Source organism: Mesoplodon bidens (genome assembly GCF_964165515.1).
Source record: "Mesoplodon bidens genome assembly, chromosome: 10".
NCBI classification, from domain to species: Eukaryota; Metazoa; Chordata; class Mammalia; order Artiodactyla; family Ziphiidae; genus Mesoplodon; species Mesoplodon bidens.
The window spans coordinates 42,660,513-42,682,716 of record NC_138172.1 but is presented as its reverse complement, the minus strand read 5'-3'; the positions used below and the strand labels follow the sequence as shown (position 1 = coordinate 42,682,716).

General features: G+C 47.4%; 1 protein-coding gene across 1 annotated transcript in view; it reads right to left on the bottom strand.

The window, feature by feature from the left end:
* Window positions 1-386: 386 nt before the first annotated feature.
* CDCP1 (CUB domain containing protein 1) overlaps window positions 387-22,204 on the bottom strand; it is a 57,674-nt gene continuing 35,856 nt past the window's right edge. Inside the window, exons 5-9 of the mRNA XM_081246588.1 lie at window positions 12,333-12,554; window positions 10,914-11,294; window positions 8,824-9,189; window positions 6,706-6,793; window positions 387-4,077 (exon numbers count right to left, since the gene is read on the bottom strand). Coding sequence (XP_081102714.1) covers window positions 3,648-4,077; window positions 6,706-6,793; window positions 8,824-9,189; window positions 10,914-11,294; window positions 12,333-12,554 — 1,487 coding nt within the window. The 3' untranslated portion in view covers window positions 387-3,647. The remainder of the gene's footprint in view (window positions 4,078-6,705; window positions 6,794-8,823; window positions 9,190-10,913; window positions 11,295-12,332; window positions 12,555-22,204) is intronic.

Below are 22,204 nucleotides of genomic sequence, written 5' to 3'. Positions count from 1 at the left end.
CGGTCTCCTCCGTGTACTTGGGTCTCCCCTCCAAGTGCATGGCGGGTGGTGGGGTCCCGCTTGGAGCTTCCCTCTCCCACTGCCTTCCCTTTGCTCTGTTCTGGAGGCTGGTGACCTACACTGGGTGTAGAGCAGCGGCAAGGGTGGCCTCTGTGGGGGTTAGGTATTGGGAGGGTCACACAGAGGGGGCTCAGGTTGCCTCAACAAGAACAGAACAAACTCTCGCCTCTCAGTCACTCATCGGCAGCCCAGAGTCCAGCTTGCTGGACCATAAACACATAGAGAAGATGGAATCTGCTGAGCCCATGTTGAACCTGGGAAATGAGGGCCTCAGCTGAACCAGGGGACAACTCGCCAAAGCATTTAAACAACTTGATGCCTTTTTTTCTGTATATCTGTTTATTTAAAAAAGTGTAGGAAATGAATAAAATGCTGCCTCAAAAGTATATACAACAAATAAATTATTTCGAGTTAAGCATTGCAGATCCACACAAATCAGTCCAACCTTGACCCAGGTTATGTTCCATGGACTTATGCTTTTCTCCCTTGACTCTTCCTTGAGACATACCCCTCCCGTGCAAAATGACTGCAGCATTAACCAGTCGTGTCTGAGTCAGGCTTTGTCACAGGTACAGAGGGTGGGCGTGAGGGCAGCCCCGCATCAGCAGACCCAGCGTGGAGGATACTGTGCTGGCACAAGCTAGGCTTCAACAAATGTGTTTGGTTTTCAGTGACCCTGAAATATTTTACAGAAGTGGGGCCTGGGCTTTAAAGAAAAGAGCCAGGGGTATGTCGGGCTGGCCCCTTCAAGGAGGCATGTCTTTGGAAAACATTAAATCCACCTGAGGTCTCAGGAAGACAGCAACTTGGCCTGGAGTTTTGAGCTCTCAGTTAAAAGAAAATGGCCACGTGGTGCCCCTGTGAGTAAAGGTGACGTGTGATGACAGCCATGCTTTGAGGGTGGGATTCAGAGCACTGACTGAGTGACTGTCAGAAGCGGCCAGGAGGTCAGAGAAGGCAGAGAATGGGGGGCCAGGGCCCCAACGATGATTTTAAATATTGATACAATTTCAGCAGAGGGAAGGAAGGCACAGCCCTCCTCTGGCCCTTCCTGGAGGGTGTTCGCCAGCATCTCAGGTCAAGAGGCTGAGGGTCCCTGGGCAGAGCCAGCCTTTCAGAAGTAAAGGTGTCACTGACAGCACCGAAGGCATAATTTAAAAACCCCCAACATACTCTTCCTCCTGGAAAGAGTTAAAAAAAACCCTGGAACACACACCATTTAGGAGATTGCAAAACTCCTTTTCATGGAGGCAAAGTAGCAGGTGGACAAGTCTGGGCAGTGTATTTCCAAGGTGAAGTCACTGAACACGACGACCTGCATCTACTTTTCTTTTTCTTTTTTTGATGTTAATTCCTTTTATTATTATTTTTTAATTTAGTTATTTTTGGCTGCATTGGGTCTTTGTTGCTGCGTGCAGGCTTTCTCTAGTTACAGCAAGCGGGGGTTACTCTTTGTTATGGTGCGCGGGTGTCTCATTGCAGTGGCTTCTCTTGTTGTGGAGCACGGGCTCTAGGGCGTGTAGGCTTCAGTAGTTGTGGCATGTGGGTTCAGTAGTTGTGGCTCGTGGGCTCTAGAGTGCAGGCTCAGTAGTTGTGGCACTCGGGCTTAGTTGCTCTGTGGCATGTGGGATCCTCCTGGACCAGGGCTTGAACCCATGTCCCCTGCATTGGCAGGCAGATTCTTTAACCACTGCGCCACCAGGGAAGCCCTGCATCTACTTTTTAAAGGAGGTTTTGCCACAGAAGTATCGACCTGGGACTGTACTGACAAGCCATAACACAATCCTTCTCCTTCCGGATGAGAACAGGGGCCACAAAGGCAAATGCCCATAGGAGCTGCACTGGTAATTAGTATAAATGAAGGATGTGGGCTGTGTGTAAAAGAAACTTTCCTGAAGCACCCATCAGCCTCAAGAATTGTCTTCTTATTTCATATGAGATATGAGTCTTGAACTTTCCATTTCATTATGAGAGAAGCAACTCTGCAGGGTGTTGACCAATAGCAGCAGACCCTCAGCCTCAGTGTGTGAGGTGACAGGGTTGGTGGGCCCTGCGGTGAACTGGTGAACCAGATGCCCCATCTAAAGATGAGCTGCGTTTCAACTCCAGCTGGTTGTTGCTCGGTGAGAATGTGAGCCCCAGCATGGCCAGACCTTCCGATCCGGATTTTTATGTAAACATTTTATAATTTTAAATGTTGGTGACTAACTCTTTAAAAAGATGCACAGGCTAAACAAAACACACCTGTAGGCTGGATCATTCTGCAGTCTCTCCTGCAGGGGCAGGAAAGGTGTGGTAGGCAGAATAATGGTCCATGTCCTAATCCCCAGCATCTATGTATATGTTACCTTACAGGGCAGAAGGGACTTTTCAGTGTAATTAAAGATCTTGAGATGGGGAGATAATTCTGGATTATCCGGCCGGGCTTTATAAGTGAAAGGCCCTTGTCAGTAAAAGAGGGAAGCAGGAGTGTCACATTGCCACCATCAGAGGCAAAGAATGTGAGCAGCCTCTACAAACTAGAAAAGGCAAGGAGACGGATTCTCCCCTAGAGCCTCCAGAAGGAGCACAGCTCTGCTGACACATGGATTTTCGCTCAGTGAAACCCATTTTGCGCTTCTGACCTCCAGAACCCTAAGGTAGGAAATTTGCGTTCTTTTAAGCCACCATGCTTGCAGTAATTTGTTGCAGTAGCATTAGGAAACTAATACAGGTGGCCATCCTTTGGTGTATCCTTCAATGTTTTTAGAGGATGAAAATACTCTCTAAATTTCTATTTAGATGCTAAAGTATTGCTGCAGCTGGGAGAGCCACACATGGCAATTCCAGGAAATTTCTCTTACTCCTAGGTCAAAGGACAATGGGACTCAAGATGGATTTCTGTGGTAGGATAACCACACGCAGAGTGAGAGAACCAGCAAGTCTCTTATCAAAGCAGATGTGCGTCAGTACCCTCAAGCACACACACCCTTTTCTGGCTGGACAGACTGCAAATTATTCCCACCTCCCAGGGAACAAGCACATGTTTATCTAGTGGTCAGCAGAAGTCAAAACCCAGCCATCTAACCAGTTAGCATGAGCTGTCACTAGGTCAGGTGAAAAGAGCTGCATGGCTATACATTTGACTTCTTAAATACACAGGACCACCAAATAAATAATAATAATAATAATAAAGCACACTGACATTTCTACCCAGGGGGCCCCAGTGAGAGCAGAGGCCTCCGTGGGCTCCTAGGGGTTGGCACTGTCAACTTGAAGAAGTCTAAATCCAAATCCAAATCCAAATCTAGGGCTCATTGCATCCCTGTCCTGCGTGATTCAGCCTCTCACCTCTCATTATGGACTGGTTACAACCCAACCTGAGTTTAGAAGGACATTCACTGTGATGACAGTATCCAGATCACAATTCATCATTTTCAATGTCTCAGCACTGGAATGAGTCCACTTGGAAATCAGAAGTTGGTGGCATCCAGAAAAACCTCCTGCTATCCTTCCACAGAATTCCTCTTCTTCAGGATTTCTGGGTGGGAACCCTAAAGGGCATCTCAGTGCCCTGATTTATGTGAAGTCTTTGGGGTGGGTCCAAGTTATTCCCCAGGCTCCATGGTCTCGTAGGTTTCTAGCAAGGGAGGGTCTGTGTTCCTATTGCTTATATTCCTGTCTTTGGGGTGGGAGGTGTACAGTTTGCTCTCAGACTCAGAAAGGAAGCCAGAGGATGGCTCATCTTTGGTCAACTTTGCAGTTGGAGCCCTGGAGCATATGGGGGGTGGGGAGGGAGGGCAGTTCCCTGTGGGGCCCTGGAAGGGCGGGTAGGTGTCCACCTCTGGCTGGAGGAAGGACCCTTTGGAATCCTGCAGCAGATGCCCATACACCATGGTGTCATCGATGACGGCATACACGTGGGAGTCATTGTCCTTCTGTCTTTTCTGAAACTTTCTTGGCTGCATCGGCATCTGGGTATTGACGTTACCATTGTAGATACCTACAGCTGGGCCCTTGTTGATCTTCTTTTTCCTACTGAGGAAGGGAACAAGACAGAAGTCAGAGGCTCACCAACTGTACATCCCTACTGGAATGAAGATCATTCAGGGTTCTGACCGGGTCTCCCCCAAGTCCCTCAAATAGCTTAGCGTTTGAAACTGAAACTGCTGTCCTCAGTGAACATTTAGAAAGGGACCAGCTTCTGTCTCCAATTTTTAAGGTGGAAACAGGAGCAGAGAGTGGTTTAGAGAGGGCACTGTTAACACCCTCTGTGCCTGAGTTTGCTTTGATACCTGCGTGGTATCCAAAGGTAGAGACATCTGACAACCTCTCTTTCCTAGCAGAGACAGGTGGTGTCCCAAATCAACCACATCAAGCACGGGTGTGCCTAGGCCAACCTTCTATGACTCTCTGAGTTCTTTCCTGTAGCTAATGCTTCATCTCACTTTTGCATGAGTACAAACTACAACCATCTAGCTTCTAAATGATAGCATACTACACTCAGGATGGAAGGTTGTATCTTAGTTTTTAGCTGGAGTTGGGGACAGTAGGACTCAGCATCAGTAGAGGGATCCAGTCCCTTCAGCAGTAACCTCCAAAAGAGGAAAGAGCTACAAAGAAGACAAAAGTCAGGCTGGGGTGCCCGGGTTCCTCCCTAACACCATTAATGCTTGGTTTGTAATGTTCTTTGGTATTGGACATGGATGGGCATTTGCACTCCCTGCCTCGGAAAACAAAGCCTCGCCCTCCATCTCCACCAGTGAAAAGCAGGGGATGCTGACTTTTTAGCCGACCAGAGATTCAAATGGAGGACAGTAGCTCAATTAGCATAATGGACCACATAATGCATGTCTGGCGGTTCACTAACTGTGAACCTGTACTTTCCTGAGATAAAAATAAATCTAGTACATGTAGCTTGTAACACTGGGTTCCCTGGCCAGGATGACAGGCTGCAAGGCCTCCAGCCTGAAGCCTTGTAGCAATGCTCCACCCACGTGCTCCTACAGAGCCTTGCTTGTCCCCACCAAGCTCTTCTCACACTGTCCTGACGCCGCCTCCTTATTTGCCTGCTTCTTTAGTCCCTCTGCCCCCATAGACGGCAGGAGAAAAGACTGTGTCTTGTGTATCCCCAGCACCTCTCCTGGTTCCTAGGGCCCAGGAGACCCTCAGGAAATACATGCTTAATGACCAAGTTCAACGGCACTGTCTGCCCTCCTTCTCACAGCAGGAACCCGTCCTCCCTCCCAACCCAACTTGGGGACAGACAAGCCTTATGCCAACCTGCCAGCCAGTGGCCTCCCCCACAGCAAGGCAGGGGCTGGTAATTCCCAGGCCGGGACTGGGGCACTTTAGGGATGGAGGCAAGTGCTGGCCCCTCCCCTCGTCCAATTCCCTCCTGATGAGCAAGCTGGAGCCCAGTGTTAATGCCATGCTTTCCCATCTGAGTGGAATATACTGTGCACTCCAGACAGGAAAGTTTCCTGAGAGGAATGATACAATGATGTTTCTTTAAAAGAAGTCCTTTTCCCTCATGCGAGATGTGTGCAATCCCATTTCACAGAGAAGACGCCTCCCCCTGAACCTGCCAACCCATCCTCATCAGCAGATACATTTCTGATCAGCAATTTCAATTGTTTGCTCATGGCCCCAGTTAATAAAAAAAATTTTTTTTTAGTTTTTTGCTAAGGGAAATAGATCCTCCCCGCCCCCATGGCTTTAATTAGAAATACGAGCAGAACTGATGAAATCTGGCAGCAGCATGTACTCTGTCTAAAAAGGTCAACACTTTCCTCTCATAAAACAGAAGTTGTTATCCTGAGGGGGTGGAAGGTGAGACTGAGTCAGTTAACTGGGTCTTCCTTCCTCTTGCCCACAGGGCTGGCTTTTTGGTGCTTGTCTGGAGGCCAATAAACGAGCATAAAACAGACAGTTTGTTTAAGAAACTGGAGGAGAACAAGCTGGGCAGCATGAGTGTGTTTTCCTCAAGGTGACAGGGGGAGCGGGTTCACAGGCCTGGTCTGGCAGGGTCTACGTGAGCGTTTTCCTGCCAAGATCACCCCTGTGAGGACCACAGTCTAATGAGCAGACAGTAAATGATTCACAGGGAACTTACGCTGAGGCAGCTGTGTAAAACTGCAGGCTAAAATGTCACCGCATGTGTATTTTTTTTTCCTACTAGGTAGGGGATTTTTTCCCCCTCCAAGCATAATTCACATCCAGCAATATTATTTATTTTCCACTTCTCTCTCTCTTTTTTTTGGGGGGGGGGCCACGCCAGGCGGCTTGCAGGATCTTCGTTCCCCAAACAGGGATCCAACCTGCACCCTCGGCAGTGAAAGGTTGGAGTCCTAATTGCTGGACTGCCAGGGAATTCACCCCCTGCAATATTTATTTTTTTGGCTGCACTGCATAGCACGTGGGACCTTAGTTCCCTGACCAGGGATTGAACCGGCGCCCCCTGCACTGGAAGCAGGGAGTCTTAACCACTGGACCGCCAGGGAAGTACCCGTCCCCCCACCCCGCCCCGGCAATATTATTTAACATTGATCTTTGCGGGGGAAAATGGAAAGCAAGGAAAAAAGTCAATAATTAATGACAGCTCTGGTCTCTGTGATGTAAGGAGATGTCAGCTCAGGTGAAGACAGTTTGAGAAATTCCACCTACTTCTTTTTCACAAAGCAAACGATGAGTCCGAGGGCAAACAGCAGTAAGGTGCCACCTCCCACCACCGCGAGGATGATGACAGTCAGGTCTGTGAGCAGAGACACAAGGGAGGGAGATGGGGAGACACTTGATGTCAGGCTGGTGATGAACTCCAGTAGACAGTCTTCAAAGATGGCTACCATCCATTCCTTCCCTCCCCGTACGCACATGCTGCTCCTCACTTTAAGGGGAATCTGTTGCCTTTCCTCTTGAATATGGGCTGTGCTGGTGTGGACCTAACCTTTTAGAAACATGGCAGCTTCCTGCGCTTCCTGAGGAAAAGCCAGCCACCATGTAAGAAGCCTGACTATGCTGAGACCATGCTGTGAGGAAGCCCAAGTAGCCATGTGGAGACTCCATGAGGAAGACAAACCAAGGCTCCCAGCCTTGAAAGTGAGCAAAGATGAACCATCCCAGCCCCCCTCTAGCTATTCAAGGCATCTGGCTGAGGCCCCCGATATCTTAGAGCAGAGATGAGCCACCTGCTGTGCCCCATCCAAATTCCTGACTCATGGAATTGTGAGCAAAAAAAAATGGTTATTGTCTAAGCCACTAAATCTTGGAATAGTTTGTTATGCAGTGAAAGATAACTAAAACAAACTGGGGGACCTACCAGATCTACTCCAAAGGGTATTCCTGGCCTATGCCAGCTGTGCTCCCCTGATCGCCACAGCCCATGTTGGAGGAGAGAAGAGCAGGGGGTGTAGAAGAAAGCAGGGAGTCAAAAGTCAGAGGTGAAGGAGTTAAGGAGAGGGTTGTTTCATGTGTGCTGTCCTTCTACAGTTGTACAAAGGAAAAAGAAAATAAATCAGACAGAGAGCCCTGCACCAAACCAGGATTTAGAATTTCTGGCTTGTTCAATAAGAAAACAAAAGGTGAGACTGTGAGAAAATAGGACTAGAAATAAACGACAGAAAATGAATGTCAGAGAGGAAGAAAACTCAGGAGCTAATCTGAGAGTGTGGGTGAGCTTTTCACTTGTGGCTTCTGGTCCCCGTCGATTCTCTTGTTGCTAACCACCTGTGTGGCCTTGGGTGGACACACAGTCTATCTGCCCACCCAAAAGGGAAGGAGCTGGGGAAAAAAACCTCCATGGTTCCAACACTCTGTGGTGCTCTGTGACTACCTTGGAATCAAGGGCTAACATGGCCCCACCACAGATTGCCTGAAACTCTTCAGTGGATACTACCACTTTGGGCATAAAGGCAAAATCCTCACCATGGCTCTGAGGCCCAAAACTGAGGGCATTCAAGGATTCTAATGTTTCACTGGACTAAATAAAAAATGCCAGCATCGTGTATATGTGTCACACTTTCCAGGTCCTCACAGTTTAATCACCAACACTGAATCCCCAGTGATAATTTTATGGGGTAGTTACAATCATCTATTCTCTGCAGAGGAAGATAAGAGGAGTAAAGAGACTTCCCCTATGTCAGAAAGAGGTTAACAGTAGATTGACTACCAAAATGCCCTAATTCTTCCCCTGCCCTGACCCATATCCTTTATTTACTGTGTGATCCTGCAGCTCCTCCCATCAAGAGATGGAGTCTACCTGTCCACCCCTTGAATCTGGGCTGACCAAACCAATGCTGTCAAAGAGACAGGGCATGAGTTCCTAACTTAAGCGTCAGGAGACCTTGCATGCTTAACCCAGCCTCCCTTGGATCTCTCTGCCTCTGCCATGAGAACAGGCCCCAGGAGGATAAGAGACCATGCTGAGGAGAGCCAAGGAATCCCAGTTATCACGGCTGATCTTGGCTGGGCCCCAGACATGTGAGAGTGCCCGGTCAAGACTGACAAAGTCCTCTAACCAACCTGCAGCCGCCCACAGGTGCTTGAGTGAATGAACCCTGACAAGCCCAGCTCAGAACTGCCCAGCCAACATGTGAGCAATAACAAATGGCTGTTTTTAAGCCACTGAGTTCTGGGGTGGTTTGTTATACAGTATTATTGACACAATAGCTGACTGACACATGGACAGCCAGGACTCAAATCCATGCTTTCTGACTTGCCTTCCAGTCTTGCTCCTGATCCCTCAGCTACCAACTGCTATCCACCACCACCCCCGAAAGACCTTACCTATGGTCCTTGGGGTAAGCGAGACCCAGAAAAGCAGGTCCAGCTGCTTCCTGCTCATGGGGCTGCAGTTGGAGATGTTGACCCAGAAGCTGTGATGGTGGAAGCTTGGCTTGGGCAGCACCTCCTCCTCCAGGCTGAAGACCTCCTCGGCGTGGGGCCGCTGCTCCTGGATGATCATGAACGCACGCCCTGTCTGGCAGACCACGCCCGTCCGCTCTTTGAGGAAGGTCAGGCAGGCCACCTGGTCTTGGGGCACGCTGATGTTCCAGGACACGGAGGTGAGGGATGGTAGGCCCCTGTCCCAGTTAGGGGTCCTCAGGTAGACCTTGTTTTTCGTGTCCAGGGTCACTGTGAAAACACCTTCCTCTGCAGGAAAAGGAAGAGAATCCACTCAGATGTTGTTTTACTCAATCAAGATGGAGAGAATAGGAGGGTGGAGGAGATGATGCTACACTGTCCAGACTACAGAGCTTCCTGCCATGATGGAGAGGCTCTGGATCTGCAACGGCTAAGAGAGTAGCCACAGCCGCATGTGTCTGTTGAAGACTTGGAATGTGCTTGGTGTGACTGAAGAACTGAATTTTTAATTTTGTTTACTATTAATTTAAATTTAAATTGCCACATGTGGCCAGTGGCTACCATATTGGTCAGCAAAGGAATAGAGTCTCAGATTAGGTTCTCGGGCCTTTTGAAAAAACCAACCAAACGGGCTTCCCTGGTGGCGCAGTGGTTGGGAGTCTGCCTGCTAGTGCAGGGGACACGGGTTCGAGCCCTGGTCTGGGAGGATCCCACATGCCGCAGAGCAACTAGGCCCGTGAGCCACAACTACTGAGCCTGCGTGTCTGGAGCCTGTGCTCCTGTAACAGGAGAGGCCACAATAGTGAGAGGCCTGCGCATCACGATGAAGAGTGGCCCCCACTTGCCACAACTAGAGAAAGCCCTCGCACAGAAACGAAGACCCAACACAGCAAAAATAAATAAATTAATTAATAAACTCCTATCAACAACATCTTCCTTAAAAAAAAAAAAAAAAAACCAACCAAACAACCAACCAAACAAACAAACACAAAACAGGCCAGTTTGCCAAACTGGTGGTTGTCTCAGCTTCCTTTCAGAAATGCCTCAATGGAGCTAACATCTATCTAATGCCCTGCTCCATGGTGGGACTGGTGTAAACTGATTTCTATTTTGGAGATTTAGAGAACTTCAGATTCTGGGAAGAATTCTAGAGTTGCAAAGTTGAAAGGGTCTCTGACATGTCAGTTAATCCACTCCTTATCTTCAGGTGAGATAAAACCCCAACACTCCACACTGAGGATGGTGTGTCTTATTTTCAAAGACTCCCCAGAAGGAGCTTCTCTGGTAACCTTGGAGATACCAGGCAACCTGGACTGACCTTAATCTTACGGCCAGATTCATTTCCCTCCCACTCATGCCTCTGAGAACAAAATTACAGAGTAAACCTTGAATTAAGGTCTTGGTCAATTTAAAAATGAACTTAGCAACTTGTAGTGGTGACTGTGAATTTTAAAATCAACAATGTAGAGTTCACCATTGTGACTGATTTAAACCTCACTTGCTGCCTGAGAAGATCATACACTAGGCTCCCAGGAGGGGTCTGCTCCCCCATGCAGGAGAACGCTCTAGAGATTCATCTCTCTCCCAGTATTCCTTCCTCTGTGACCTCCAAACTGAGTTCTGAATTGTCAAAGCAGAATTATAAAGATATCTGCATAAGGATTTGTATGTTACCACTTCAAGAATCCAGGACTTGGAATATTTGGTTAGTTCTCATTTATGCCCTGCCTGCTTCCAAAAAAGCCTCGAACCTGATTATTTGTTCTGTTCCCTACCAACCATCACCTCCCACTGTCAGAGAGTCTTATTTCTAACTCCTGGAATTTTCCACACTAGGTTAATGGTAAAGTCAGGATTAGGACTCATCATCTTGTATGAGGAACAGCCCACTCAGCTATCCCTTCTCTTCAGATTGACAATTAAGACAATCAGAAAACCAAAATAAGATAAGTGTCCCAATAAGAAAGGCTAAGAGGGCATCGAGATGGGGAGAGAGTGAAAGACCACCTTACCTTTGAAGTGGGGGATAAAGGACACGGTCAGGCTCTGCCTGGAGGCCTCTTGCTGGAAGTTGGGGGCAAAGGTGCGGAGGGTCACCGAGACGTTCTGCTTCACCTGAATCTGCTCGATGGAGCCTCCAGAGCAGAAGGAGCCGAAGTTAAGGTCCTGGCCGGGAACGGCACTGGCCACGAGGTAGCTGAAGCTGGTGTTGCAAACCCTCTCGTGAGTGTGCTGCTGCAGCTTCTGGGCAGGCACCAGGGCCAGGCTGATGCTGTCTTTGGGCACCAGCAGCTTCCAGGAGAAGTCGTGCAGCTGCACAGGCAGCTGGAGGATGTACCACGGCACCTGGAGCGAGTGGGACTTCCTGTGGCAGTACCGGTGGTCCAGGCAGCCTACAAAAGAGGTGCTCGTGGTACCCAGGCTGGGAGGAAACTGGAAGTGCATCCTCTCCAGCTCTCAAGTCAGCCCGAGGATTTCTCGCTTTTCCCTTTGGTCTCTCCTCTCCTGCTCTGTCCTGCGCTCCTGCCTCCTTGACGCCCCTTTCCTAGCTTCCCTCCTGCTCTTGCATTCTTACTCTCCACTAAACTGGCAGAACAACTTCTGGGGAGTATTCAGGGTTGAAATTTTCTCTTCTTGTTTGCTCAAGTTCTCAACTAAGACAACCTGTGTCTTAGATGCTAAGTGCCACGTGGGCAGGGTACAGGTTTTTCCCTTCACCCAGCCCTGCTGCCCAATGTCCCTGCCTGTGGGGAGGCAGTTCGCCTAGTGGTTAGAGCTGGGAGCAGAGTTGGGGAGATCTCAGCTGGCGTTTCAGCTCTGCCGCTTCCTAACGGGGTGGCCTCGGGCTGGCTGCTTTGCCTCTCGCAGCTTCAGCTACTGCCTCAGTGGAGACCCTAAGAGCATCCACGTCAGAGACGATGGTGGCCCAGCAAGGAGGTGACTATTGGTTTTGCTGCTCTCCACTGATTAAACATTTCTATGTGACTAGCACATGTCAGGCACGGCTAGTAGCTAAAGGGATAAAAAATGGAAGAAGCCAAAGTTTTTGAGCTCAAGACTTGGTCTCATACAACAGAAGACAAGTGAGCAGTGAGCGTGGAAGCAGGGGGCATGCGCATGGGGGAGGTTGGGGAAGGCTGTGAGGATTTCACAGGAGGGAGACTGGAGGCTGGACAGAGGAGACGTGAGCATGGACACGGGGGATGCCACTTGCTTCTGAAAGATGCATGTTCCCACGGAGGCTGCTGGTCTCAAAGGGGGTGTGTCTCCACCTTGCTCTGTGCTTCTTGGTTGCCCTTGCCCACCCTCACTGCTGGGGGCATTTCTGATCATACTATTTACAAACCACCCAGTGGACCCCACTAAGACAGGGCAGGGAGGGGAGAACTCCCACAGCCCGGGAGGAGCACACTGAAGGGGTGGGGGCGTACTTATGGTTTTCTCGGCGTTGATCCACAGGCGTGTCAGATCATCACAAAGGAAGGAGACCTTGTGTTTGGAGCCAGCTGTCAGGGTGAGGTTGGTGCTGCAGATCCGAGAGTCCAGACACATGAAGCAGCCGGGGACAAATTTGCGGCTCAGTTTTCTGGGCCGTTGCTCAATGGTCAGCGACATGGCTCGCTCGTTACTCAAGTCAACCACGTAGGTTTTATCTGGAACCACAAATAGAAAACAGGCATGAAGAATGGATCAGGATGAGCCCCGTGAGACGGCAGAAACGAGCACAAAGTCTCTCATGGCTGGGGAACATTGGGAAATTTTTTTATTATTAAGAAAACATTACGATAGCTTGAAACAAAATTTAAAAAGAAAGTCAGTAGACTGCATTTTGACCATCCTTATGTAACTGCTTTCATTTCTTCAAACTCATTTTAGTCCTTGTACGTATGCATGCATATTTTCGCCTATTTAACAGTATGGTGTATATAAAATTTTATACACAGATTTTACTTTATTATTTTATACAGATACACTTATTTTACCATATAGCTTTCATATTCATTAAGCTTTTAAAATATTCATTAATCTTAGTCATCTGAGATTTAGCATCACCTATTTAAATATTCTCCCTCTATGAAGAGTAATTAACAATATAGCTGGTATTAGTGCAGGGATACAAGATTCATAGACAGGATGGAACCATAGATATTATAATTTAATCTCTAATAAATGCTACATTTCAAATAAGTGACAAAAAGATGAAGTACTCCATAGGCTGGGCCAGGAGAACGGTCTCTCCCATTAGTAAAAGAAAAAAATTACACTAGTACTTCAAAGCAGTCACCAAAATAAAAACAAAGAGAATATCTTTATAAATGTGGAATAAACACAAATTATAAAAGCAAAAAAATAAATAAATAAAGATTAAAATATCTTTCTGACTTAGGTACCATAAATCATGTTTAAAGGACAAGGGACACACTGGGAGAAAATATTTTCTACATAGAATGATGGAGAAGTTCACAGTAAAGGAAATATAAATGTCCAAATAGCCAAAATATGAAGTGTTGTTAATATCATTTGTAATACTATGTATAATTAGAGAAAAGCAAATTAAAAGAAAATGTATAGTATAAAAATAAAAACCCAGGGCTTCCCTGGTGGCACAGTGGTTGAGAGTCTGCCTGCCGATGCAGGGGACATGGGTTCGTGCTCCGGTCTGGGAGGATCCCCTGTGCCGCGGAGCGGCTGGGCCCGTGAGCCATGGCTGCTGAGCCTGCGCGTCCGGAGCCTGTGCTCCACAACGGGAGAGGCCACAACAGTGAGAGGCCCGCATACCGCAAAACAAAAATAAAAACCCTACACCCCTATAACCCAGCAGTGTGACATGGGTATATATGCCCTCATGTGTACATCAGTGCTGTGACAGTGACTGGAGTAATACTGGAATAGTTAAACAGATCATGAAACTTTCACCAGTGGAATATTATGCAGCAGTTAAAAAGAATGAGGGAGATCTAAATATATTGATATAAGAACCTCCAAGATATAGTATTAGGTAAAACAGCAAGTTGTAGAACCATATTTAGACTATGACACCATTTGATTGTAAAGTCTCTATGTAAAATGAAATAGCTATTTCTACATGTACATACTTATGTATGTATGTACCTAATATTTAAATGAAGAGAAAAAAGATTTGGAGAGAAATATAACAAACCCATAATTGTGGTTACCCTAGGAGGGGGGCCTGGAAGTAGGGACAATACAGATGGTCAGGGGGGATTTTAGCTTTGTCTGTGATGTTTGAATTTTTAGTTAGAAAATATGTATGTATTTCTTATGTAATTTGGAAAAACTGCCCAATTATTGTTTTTTTAGGTCACTTCTATTATTGCGCCACTAGAAGTAAAAGATTCTAATAAGCACATGCGCATGTTTAGTTTTTATCTATTTCCTCAGGATAAAATCCTAGAACTGATTGTTAGGTGAGAGAATAGGAATATTTTTTCAACTATTTAGAATGGATTACCAGACTATGTAAGAGTCATTTCACTTTATAATGTCATCCCCAGAAGGCTCTACACTATGAACCCCTGGAAATCACTTTTTACTGAATTGCTTTTTAATTTCATTCGTTCTGCTTTGACAGAAGCCATCAAGTTAGGAAGATGCCTATGCAAGGTGGTGCCGCCTTTGCAAGTCACAGGTGTTGCTGATGTGTCTATCAGGTCTCTTAGCCTCTCTGCCTGCAGCTCCAGTGAGTAAATAAGTCCAGTGCCAGTTGGGAAAGCTCTGTTTCCCAAGAGAGTCTGCTAGGCTTCCTCCTTCCTGGTAACAGGAACCATATACTTAATAGAATTGTTCCTTTTGAACTGGCTGCCAGGGAGCTCAGTGTCAAATTAGGAGCAAAATTAGGGAAATGTCTTATGGTTGTCATATTTGCTGACTCCTTTCTTTAGTTCTTATTGCTTATGTCTATGTAAATTTTACTGTAAGTTCTAATAGTGCTTTAATCAGAGAGATGACATACCCAGAGCTAGAGTATATATGTTAATGTTGTTAACTTAAATATGATTTGATTTAGAAAATGGTTAGCTTTTCAATCTCCTAGCCCCACATTCAGCTCATATCTTACTGTCCTTTAAAATTTATCTTCATTGTTACCTCTGGGAAACCCTCCCTAACCCTACCCTGGCTGTGTTAGAAGCCCTTTTGCTTCTGAAACCCCACTCACCCTTATCGAGGTCCAATCACAGGTTGCAGGAGGCTCCCTACCCCCTCCCTCTTTCCTAATTTGTACGGTATCAAAGTAGTGCACGCACAGAATTTAAAGCAGGGTTTCTCTGGCTTGGCACTATTGACATTTGGGGCAGGGTAATTCTTCGTTGTGCGGCTGTCCTGTGCACTGTAAGATGTTTAGCAGCATCCCTGGCCTCCACCCACTTAGATGCCAGTAGCACCCCCATGGCCCTCCATTATAACAACCAGAAATGTCTTCAGACATTGTCACATATCCCTTGGGGGGCAAAATTGCTCCTGGCTGAGAACCACTGGTTTAATGAATCAAATAGTTTTCTAAGGTTTGTTATGAAAACAAAACTCCCTCCCCACTGTGACCACTCCCCAGAATAACAACTTTCAACTCTTTTAGCAGGTTCTCTTTACAATTACATCCACAGCACCCAACAACATGCTTCTATTGCTGCGTCTAGATATTTGTTTCAGGTTTTTTTTTAAATTAATTAATTAATTTTTGGCTGCGTTGTGTCATCATTGCTGCGCATGGGCTTTCTCTAGTTGCGGTGAGCGGGGGCTACTCTTTGTTGCGGTGCGCGGGCTTCCCATTGTAGTGCCTTCTCTTGTTGCGGAGCTCGGGCTCTAGGCATGCCGGCTCAGTAGTTGTGGCTCGTGGGCTCTAGAGCGCAGGCTCAGTGGTTGTGGCGCATGGGCTCAGTTGCTCCGCAGCACGTGGGATCTTCACGCATCAGGGCTCGAACCCGTGTCTCCTGCATTGGCTCGATTTCTTAACCACTGCGCCACCAGGGAAGCCCTGTTTCAGGTATTATTTGTTGGTTTCCCACAAAAGAAGATGAGGATTTCCTCTCCTTCACCCACACACACATCCCCCTTCCCACACCCCACACCTCGTATACAACATACACACACCCACAGTACACATGCCCAGCAAACATCCAAACCACACACTTGCTATTCGCCCGTCTTCCCAATCTTTACCATCATTTTTTTTTTTTTTTTTTTTTTTTTGCGGTATGCGGGCCTCTCACTGTTGTGGCCTCTCCCGTTGCGGAGCACAGGCTCTGGATGCGCAGGCTCAGCGGCCATGGCTCACAGGCCCAGCCGCTCTGTGGCATGTGGGATCTTCCCAGACCAGTGCACGAACCCGTGTCCCTTGCATCAGCAGGCGGACTCTCAACCACTGCGCCACCAGGGAAGCCCTACCATCATATTTTTATGTTAGCTCATTATTCTGTGTTGGCATTATCATGACTATGTAAACAATAGTAACACAGTGTTTACACAGTCATGTTATTTCCGTGCTACCGTTTCTCTTTCTTGCACAAGATTTTATTTCCCTAGAATTAGTTATTGCCATTTAAATCATTTCCTTAGTTTCTATGTACTTATCAGTAATTTGACACCCAAACTCTCCCCCACTTGTATAAATCTCCTTTCAATACCTATGAGAACATTAGGTATATCATCAAGTTATCTTTCTGAAAAGTCTCTCCAGAGCCTTCTCAACTGCTCTCATCTAAAGGGGCCCAGGTATGGTCTTGGGTCCCCTTGTACCATCATCCTAAGATTCCCTTTGTCTCTCTCTTGAAAGAAAAAAAATTTTGGCCACACCTCGAGGCTTGCAGGATCTTACTTCCCTGACCAGGGACTGAACCCAGGCCAAGGGCGTGAAAGCGCCAAATCCTAACCACTAGGCCACCAGGGAACTCCTGAGATTTCTTACTTATCCATGGGGATAAGTCAGAGGCCACAATATGTGTCAACTCTTCCAGGACAAATTAAAGACTCACAGAGGGGCTTCCCTGGTGGCGCAGTGGTTAAGAATCCGCCTGCCAATGCAGGGGACATGGGTTTGATCCCTGGTCTGGGAAGATCCCACATGCCGCGGAGCAACTAAGCCCACGAGCCACAACTACTGAGCTCATGCACCACAACTACTGAAGCCCGCACACCCTAGCGCCCATGCTCCGCAACAAGAAAAGCCACTGCAGTGAGAAGCCCGTGCACTGCAATGAAGAGTAGCCCCCACTTGCCGCAACTAGAGAAAGCCTGCATGCAGCAACGAAGACCCAACACAGCCAAAAATAAGTAAATAAAGATTCACAGAGCAGGAGTTACCCAAGAAAAAACAAAAACAATGCCAACATTTAGTTAAGGGCTCCAGGTGGCTTCTGGGGGGTTATAAAAGCCGAAAAAGAAGCAGTGCAACTGTTTCCACAACCAGCATTTACCCAGATCAGTTACTGGAAGTATCTGGTATAACATTCTGGAAACACATCCATCTACCTTATTTGAATCATGTTAACTCAGAAACCTACAGGGCTTGAAGATACACTCAGTCTGCTGGTATTTTCAGAGCAAGTAAACGTATCTTCCAGAAGCTAGAAGAGAATGCAAAAGGTAGCAGGCTAGCAGTCTGCTCCCACTAAAGGGAGTAACATAGACAGGTAGACTACTATTAACTCATATGATTGTTATCAGCAGGGCCATTTGAACCTTTTAGAAATAATATCAGAAAATGAGAGACAGGCTGTGTGGGACAACAGAGAAGTTCCCTCTCCATGGTGACTATTAGATGAAACTCCAAGAGGACAAAAATTATTTTTTATATCTCCAGGTAATGGAGTGGTAATAATGCCAGGTATGGCATGGTAGTATTGTACCATCAAAAAAGATGAGAGGGGCTTCCCTGGTGGCGCAGTGGTTGAGAGTCTGCCTGCCGATGCAGGGGACACGGGTTCGTGCCCTGGTCCGGGAAGATCCCACATGCCGCAGAGTGGCTGGGCCCATGAGCCATGGCTGCTGAGCCTGTGCGTCCGGAGCCTGTGCTCCGCAATGGGAGAGGCCACAACAGTGAGAGGCCCACGTACCGCAAAAAAAAAAAACAACAAAAAAAAGACGAGAGTGCATTATGGAGCACCGAAAAAAAAGATGTGTTGGGTGGAGACAAATGTAAATCAGGCTCTCTGACATTGCTGAACTGCACGTTTTGGGCAACGTAAGCCATCCATGCTCACACATCTGGTCACAGCTGGCCAGATCAGCCAGGGCAGCTTGTACATTACTCATCTTAAGACACAGGACACTTGTTTTCAAGCCATGGAAATATATTCTCTGCAGGAGTCCTCTGGGTCTAGTTTTAGCTAAGTTGATATTGTCAGCAAAGTATAGAGTAGAGAGTAGGGTGGGAGGAGAGACATTCAGGTACAAGGTAACATCTGCCTGCTGCCCACATTCAGAATTTGGGTTTTTTCAGCCTGGGCCCACTGTAGTCAGGTCCTACTGTGGATGATGAGGGGTCAGGGTGCCTCCGACAGCTGCTTCCGCCCTTGCTGAGGCTCTGACTTTGCATGGTTGCTGTGACAGCCACCCTCTTTGGCTTGAGAAACCCTCCCAGCTCTGCCTCCACTCTGTTTTTGATGCTCTTGTCCTTGTCTGCTTCCCCCAGCAGCTAGGCTCCTGGTGCCCCCACTGTGTCCCATCTACATTGCCCCTTCTGAGGGGTTGTGCCTTTGGATAGTGCATCTGGCTCTCAAGCCACTCTGGACAAGAGGCTGCCTCCTGAGATTAGTGCGACAGTGTTTATGGAGGGCCTGGAATGCGCTGGAAACTGCTGAGTGTAGGAAAATAGAGGAATAAGACAAGATGCCTGATTGGGAGTTTAGTGGGACACAGACATTCAGATGGATAAACGAGACATGGTAGTGATGGGGAGACAACAGAATGAACCACTGAATGGGGGGGGCCGTGGGAAATTGTTTGGAGGAATCCCCTTTTCCCTGCCACGTGCACCACAGGGATTGAACATGGGGTGACGAGGAGGGGTGGCAGGTCGGTTTGGGACACGTCTTTAGAGGGTGTTGAGGAAACAGTCCCTTTCTCCAGCCACAATCTCAAGGCCTCCCAGCATGCCCCACCCTGGAAGTGTCAAGAGTGGCACCTTCTTTAGTCTAAGCCTACCCTTAGACACCACTGGCTGGGGATAGTGCTTGCTGACCTAGCAAAACTGAAGGGTGTGGAGCCTCACTGTCCAGGGATCATTGACATAGAAGATGGGCAGTCTCCCTAGGTAGGCAATGGGAGGCTCTGCTATGACGAAGGGGACCTGCACACACATGTACAATGACTCACTCCCAGCACTAAAGAAAGGAATGAAAGAAGAGCCCCTGTCAACCCAAGTTCAGAGACAGTGGCAATGTCAGAACACCTTCTTCATGCTCCGCTTTTCTCTAAAGACTCCCCCGGCTGACACTCTGAACTTGTCCTTGCTGGGTACAAATCCCCTTCTCAATGCACACCTCTTCTCATGAAGCCTCCGTTCCCACTCAGTCACCATCCTCCTCCCCCAAACCAAAGCCACTCTGGGCTCACCCTGTTGCCTTTCCAGGTGCAAAAGAAATCCATGAAGGTAAAAAGACCTTTTCAAGGGGGTTTGAGAAAACCCGAGAGTAAGACTCCAACAATATTAGTCTCTTGCCACAGTCTGAATAAGAAAATGAATCAAAATCAGCCAGAGCAGGACCAAGAGACCCAAGAGAAATCCACCACTCCAAGTAATGACTAGTAGAGACAGTAACTGCAGAGCAAAGCCAGAGACTCCAGAACTATCCTCTGGTCTCCAATGGCCCAGCTAGCCAACCACAGAGACTGAATCTTTAACAGGGAGGGTTAAAACAAAATTGACAGTTTGTGAAAGGCTCCTTCATCCAGGGGATGAGTGCGTGTCTCTGCAAGTTCTCTGCTGATGGGGGAGGAAAGAAAGGAAGAGGCAGGTGTGTGACAAGGAATGGAGGTGGGGTCCTTCGAGGTGGAGGACCAGACTGGGTCCTTCAATGTCCAAAGTCAGCCAGACATTGGGAATAAGGACTGGGTGAGCAGTGAGCACCTGAGACAAATTCCCCCTTAACACTTTGTCTCCTGTGCAAGGCGGAAAAAGGGCTCAGCACTACTGCTTGGGCTGGGGAGAGGGGGCCCAGAGGAGAGGCATGATGTGTATGGGGTGGCAGGGCACCCACCAAAAAGGCACACAAATGAATTGCTCCCAGCCATCTACCTCTTAGTGGTGTGTGTTGTAACCTACCTTATGCTGTAAAAAACTAAAGACCCTCAGAAGGGACAAAAACTCGCCGTACAGAAAATCACCAACCCCACCCTCCATAACAGTGTTTGGAGGCCACAAATCCCACATAGATTAGGACACCTTCTTGCTAAGTGACTTGGAGTCATGCAGTGGCCTATCCAGGTCAGGGCAGTGGGGATATTTCATTCCCTGTAAGGGAATAAAGGGGAACAGAGAATTTTAAAACAATAATAAACCTGAGTAAATCCAGGCTTGTTTTTATTGCCACTATGCTCTAGGATTTCTAAACAATGTCAGTGATAAACTACTCTCCCTCACCAAAAATTGTTCTTTTCTTTCCGAAATTGTTTGTTTTCTTACAGAGAACATAATTTTTAAGCAGCTCTACTGAGCAATAATTGAATTACAATAATCTGTACATATCTAAGGTGTAAATTTGCCTAGCTTTGAACCTATATACACACCTGTATATATATCAACATAATCAAGATAGTGAATATATTCATCACCCACAGAAATTTCCTTGTGCATCCCCCTCCCTCCTCTCACCACCCTCCAGGGTGTTAGGAGGGGTGTTTTGTGATGACTAAGCCATCCCAGGGCTACCACTGGCTGGAGCAGTGACTTGATGACCAAACAAAGCTGAAGACTGTGGCTCTCACTGCCTAGGAGAAGGTATACGTAGGGAGATCAGGAACCCTGGCGCAGACCACTGAGAGGCTTCAGCATGGCTGAAGTTACTGGCAAACCATAGGAGTTTAACACAGATATGGACCAACCAACCATAAGTACAAAACAAACACAAGCGTGGAACAACTACCCCTAGCACAGAACAACCAACCGCAGTTGGGGAACAACCAACTACAAGCACAGAACAACCAACCACAAGCAGGGAACAGCCGACCACAAGCACTCAGGAAAGGACGGAGGGGATGACCCCTGCCAATACAAGTGCAGAGACAGTGCCAAGGTGTGAAAGAGAGCCAAGTGGGTAGAGATGCCCGCCAAAATTTCCTCTGAAACATCCATCATCTGTGCAAGAAAGTACAAGAGAGAAACCAGACCAACAGCATTTGTTACCACCAGCTGATGAAGAGAGTGAATGAAAATAACAGACAGAATCGGCTGACGCAGAACCAAGAGACCCCACCCTGGAGAACTCCGTCCATCCCAGTGATGCACAGTGTATGGAGAGTCCTGGGCACCTACAACTATCCGCTGCATCCCCAGAGGAGCCAGTGGAGAAATGGCCACCCACAAAGAGACCAAATGTTACACCAATAGGGTACACAGATTGCAATTATTAAAATAAAATCAACAAGATATGAAAAGGAAATAAAAAGAAGAAACTCCTTCTGGGAAGTGACCTCCTGCATCCTATAAGTCTCATCTGTCTTCTGGATTACAGGCTAACGTCTAAGGACCAGTGCTGTGTCTTTTTCAACTTTGTATCCCTTCCTTGACCTAGAGCCTTGCAAGATAACATTTAAAGAGTGCTTACTACCTGCCAGGCACTGCCACCTCATTGCTCCTCACAACACCCCTACGAGGATAGTCCTATTATCTCTGTTTGAAGATAAACTGAGTCACACAGGAGTTACGTGACTTGCCCAGGCTCACACAGTAAGTAGGGGAATCAGGATTTCAAATCCACGCAGGCCAATTCCAGAGTAAGTGCCTTTAACCACTGGGCCATGCTGCCTGCAAAACAAGCTGTCCACACATATTTACAGAACCAGAAAAACGTGTAAGTGCACAGGGCTGGCTGCCTTGGGCAATCTCTTGAAACTTAGGGTCCACGTTGGGATTCAGAGGATCAAGATGGAGATGTTCAGAAATCAGAGCTCTCAGGGACGCCAGCATCGCCTAAGTAAAGATACTTCTGCTGGCCAAGTTCACTCACTTGCCTAGAAAAATGTAAACCATGCTTGATGTAAAGCCTTGACAGTGCTAAACACATCTAAAGTGCAGTTAACCACTATTTACCTCAAAACTGAAGCCATATCCTTCTTGATGCTGGTA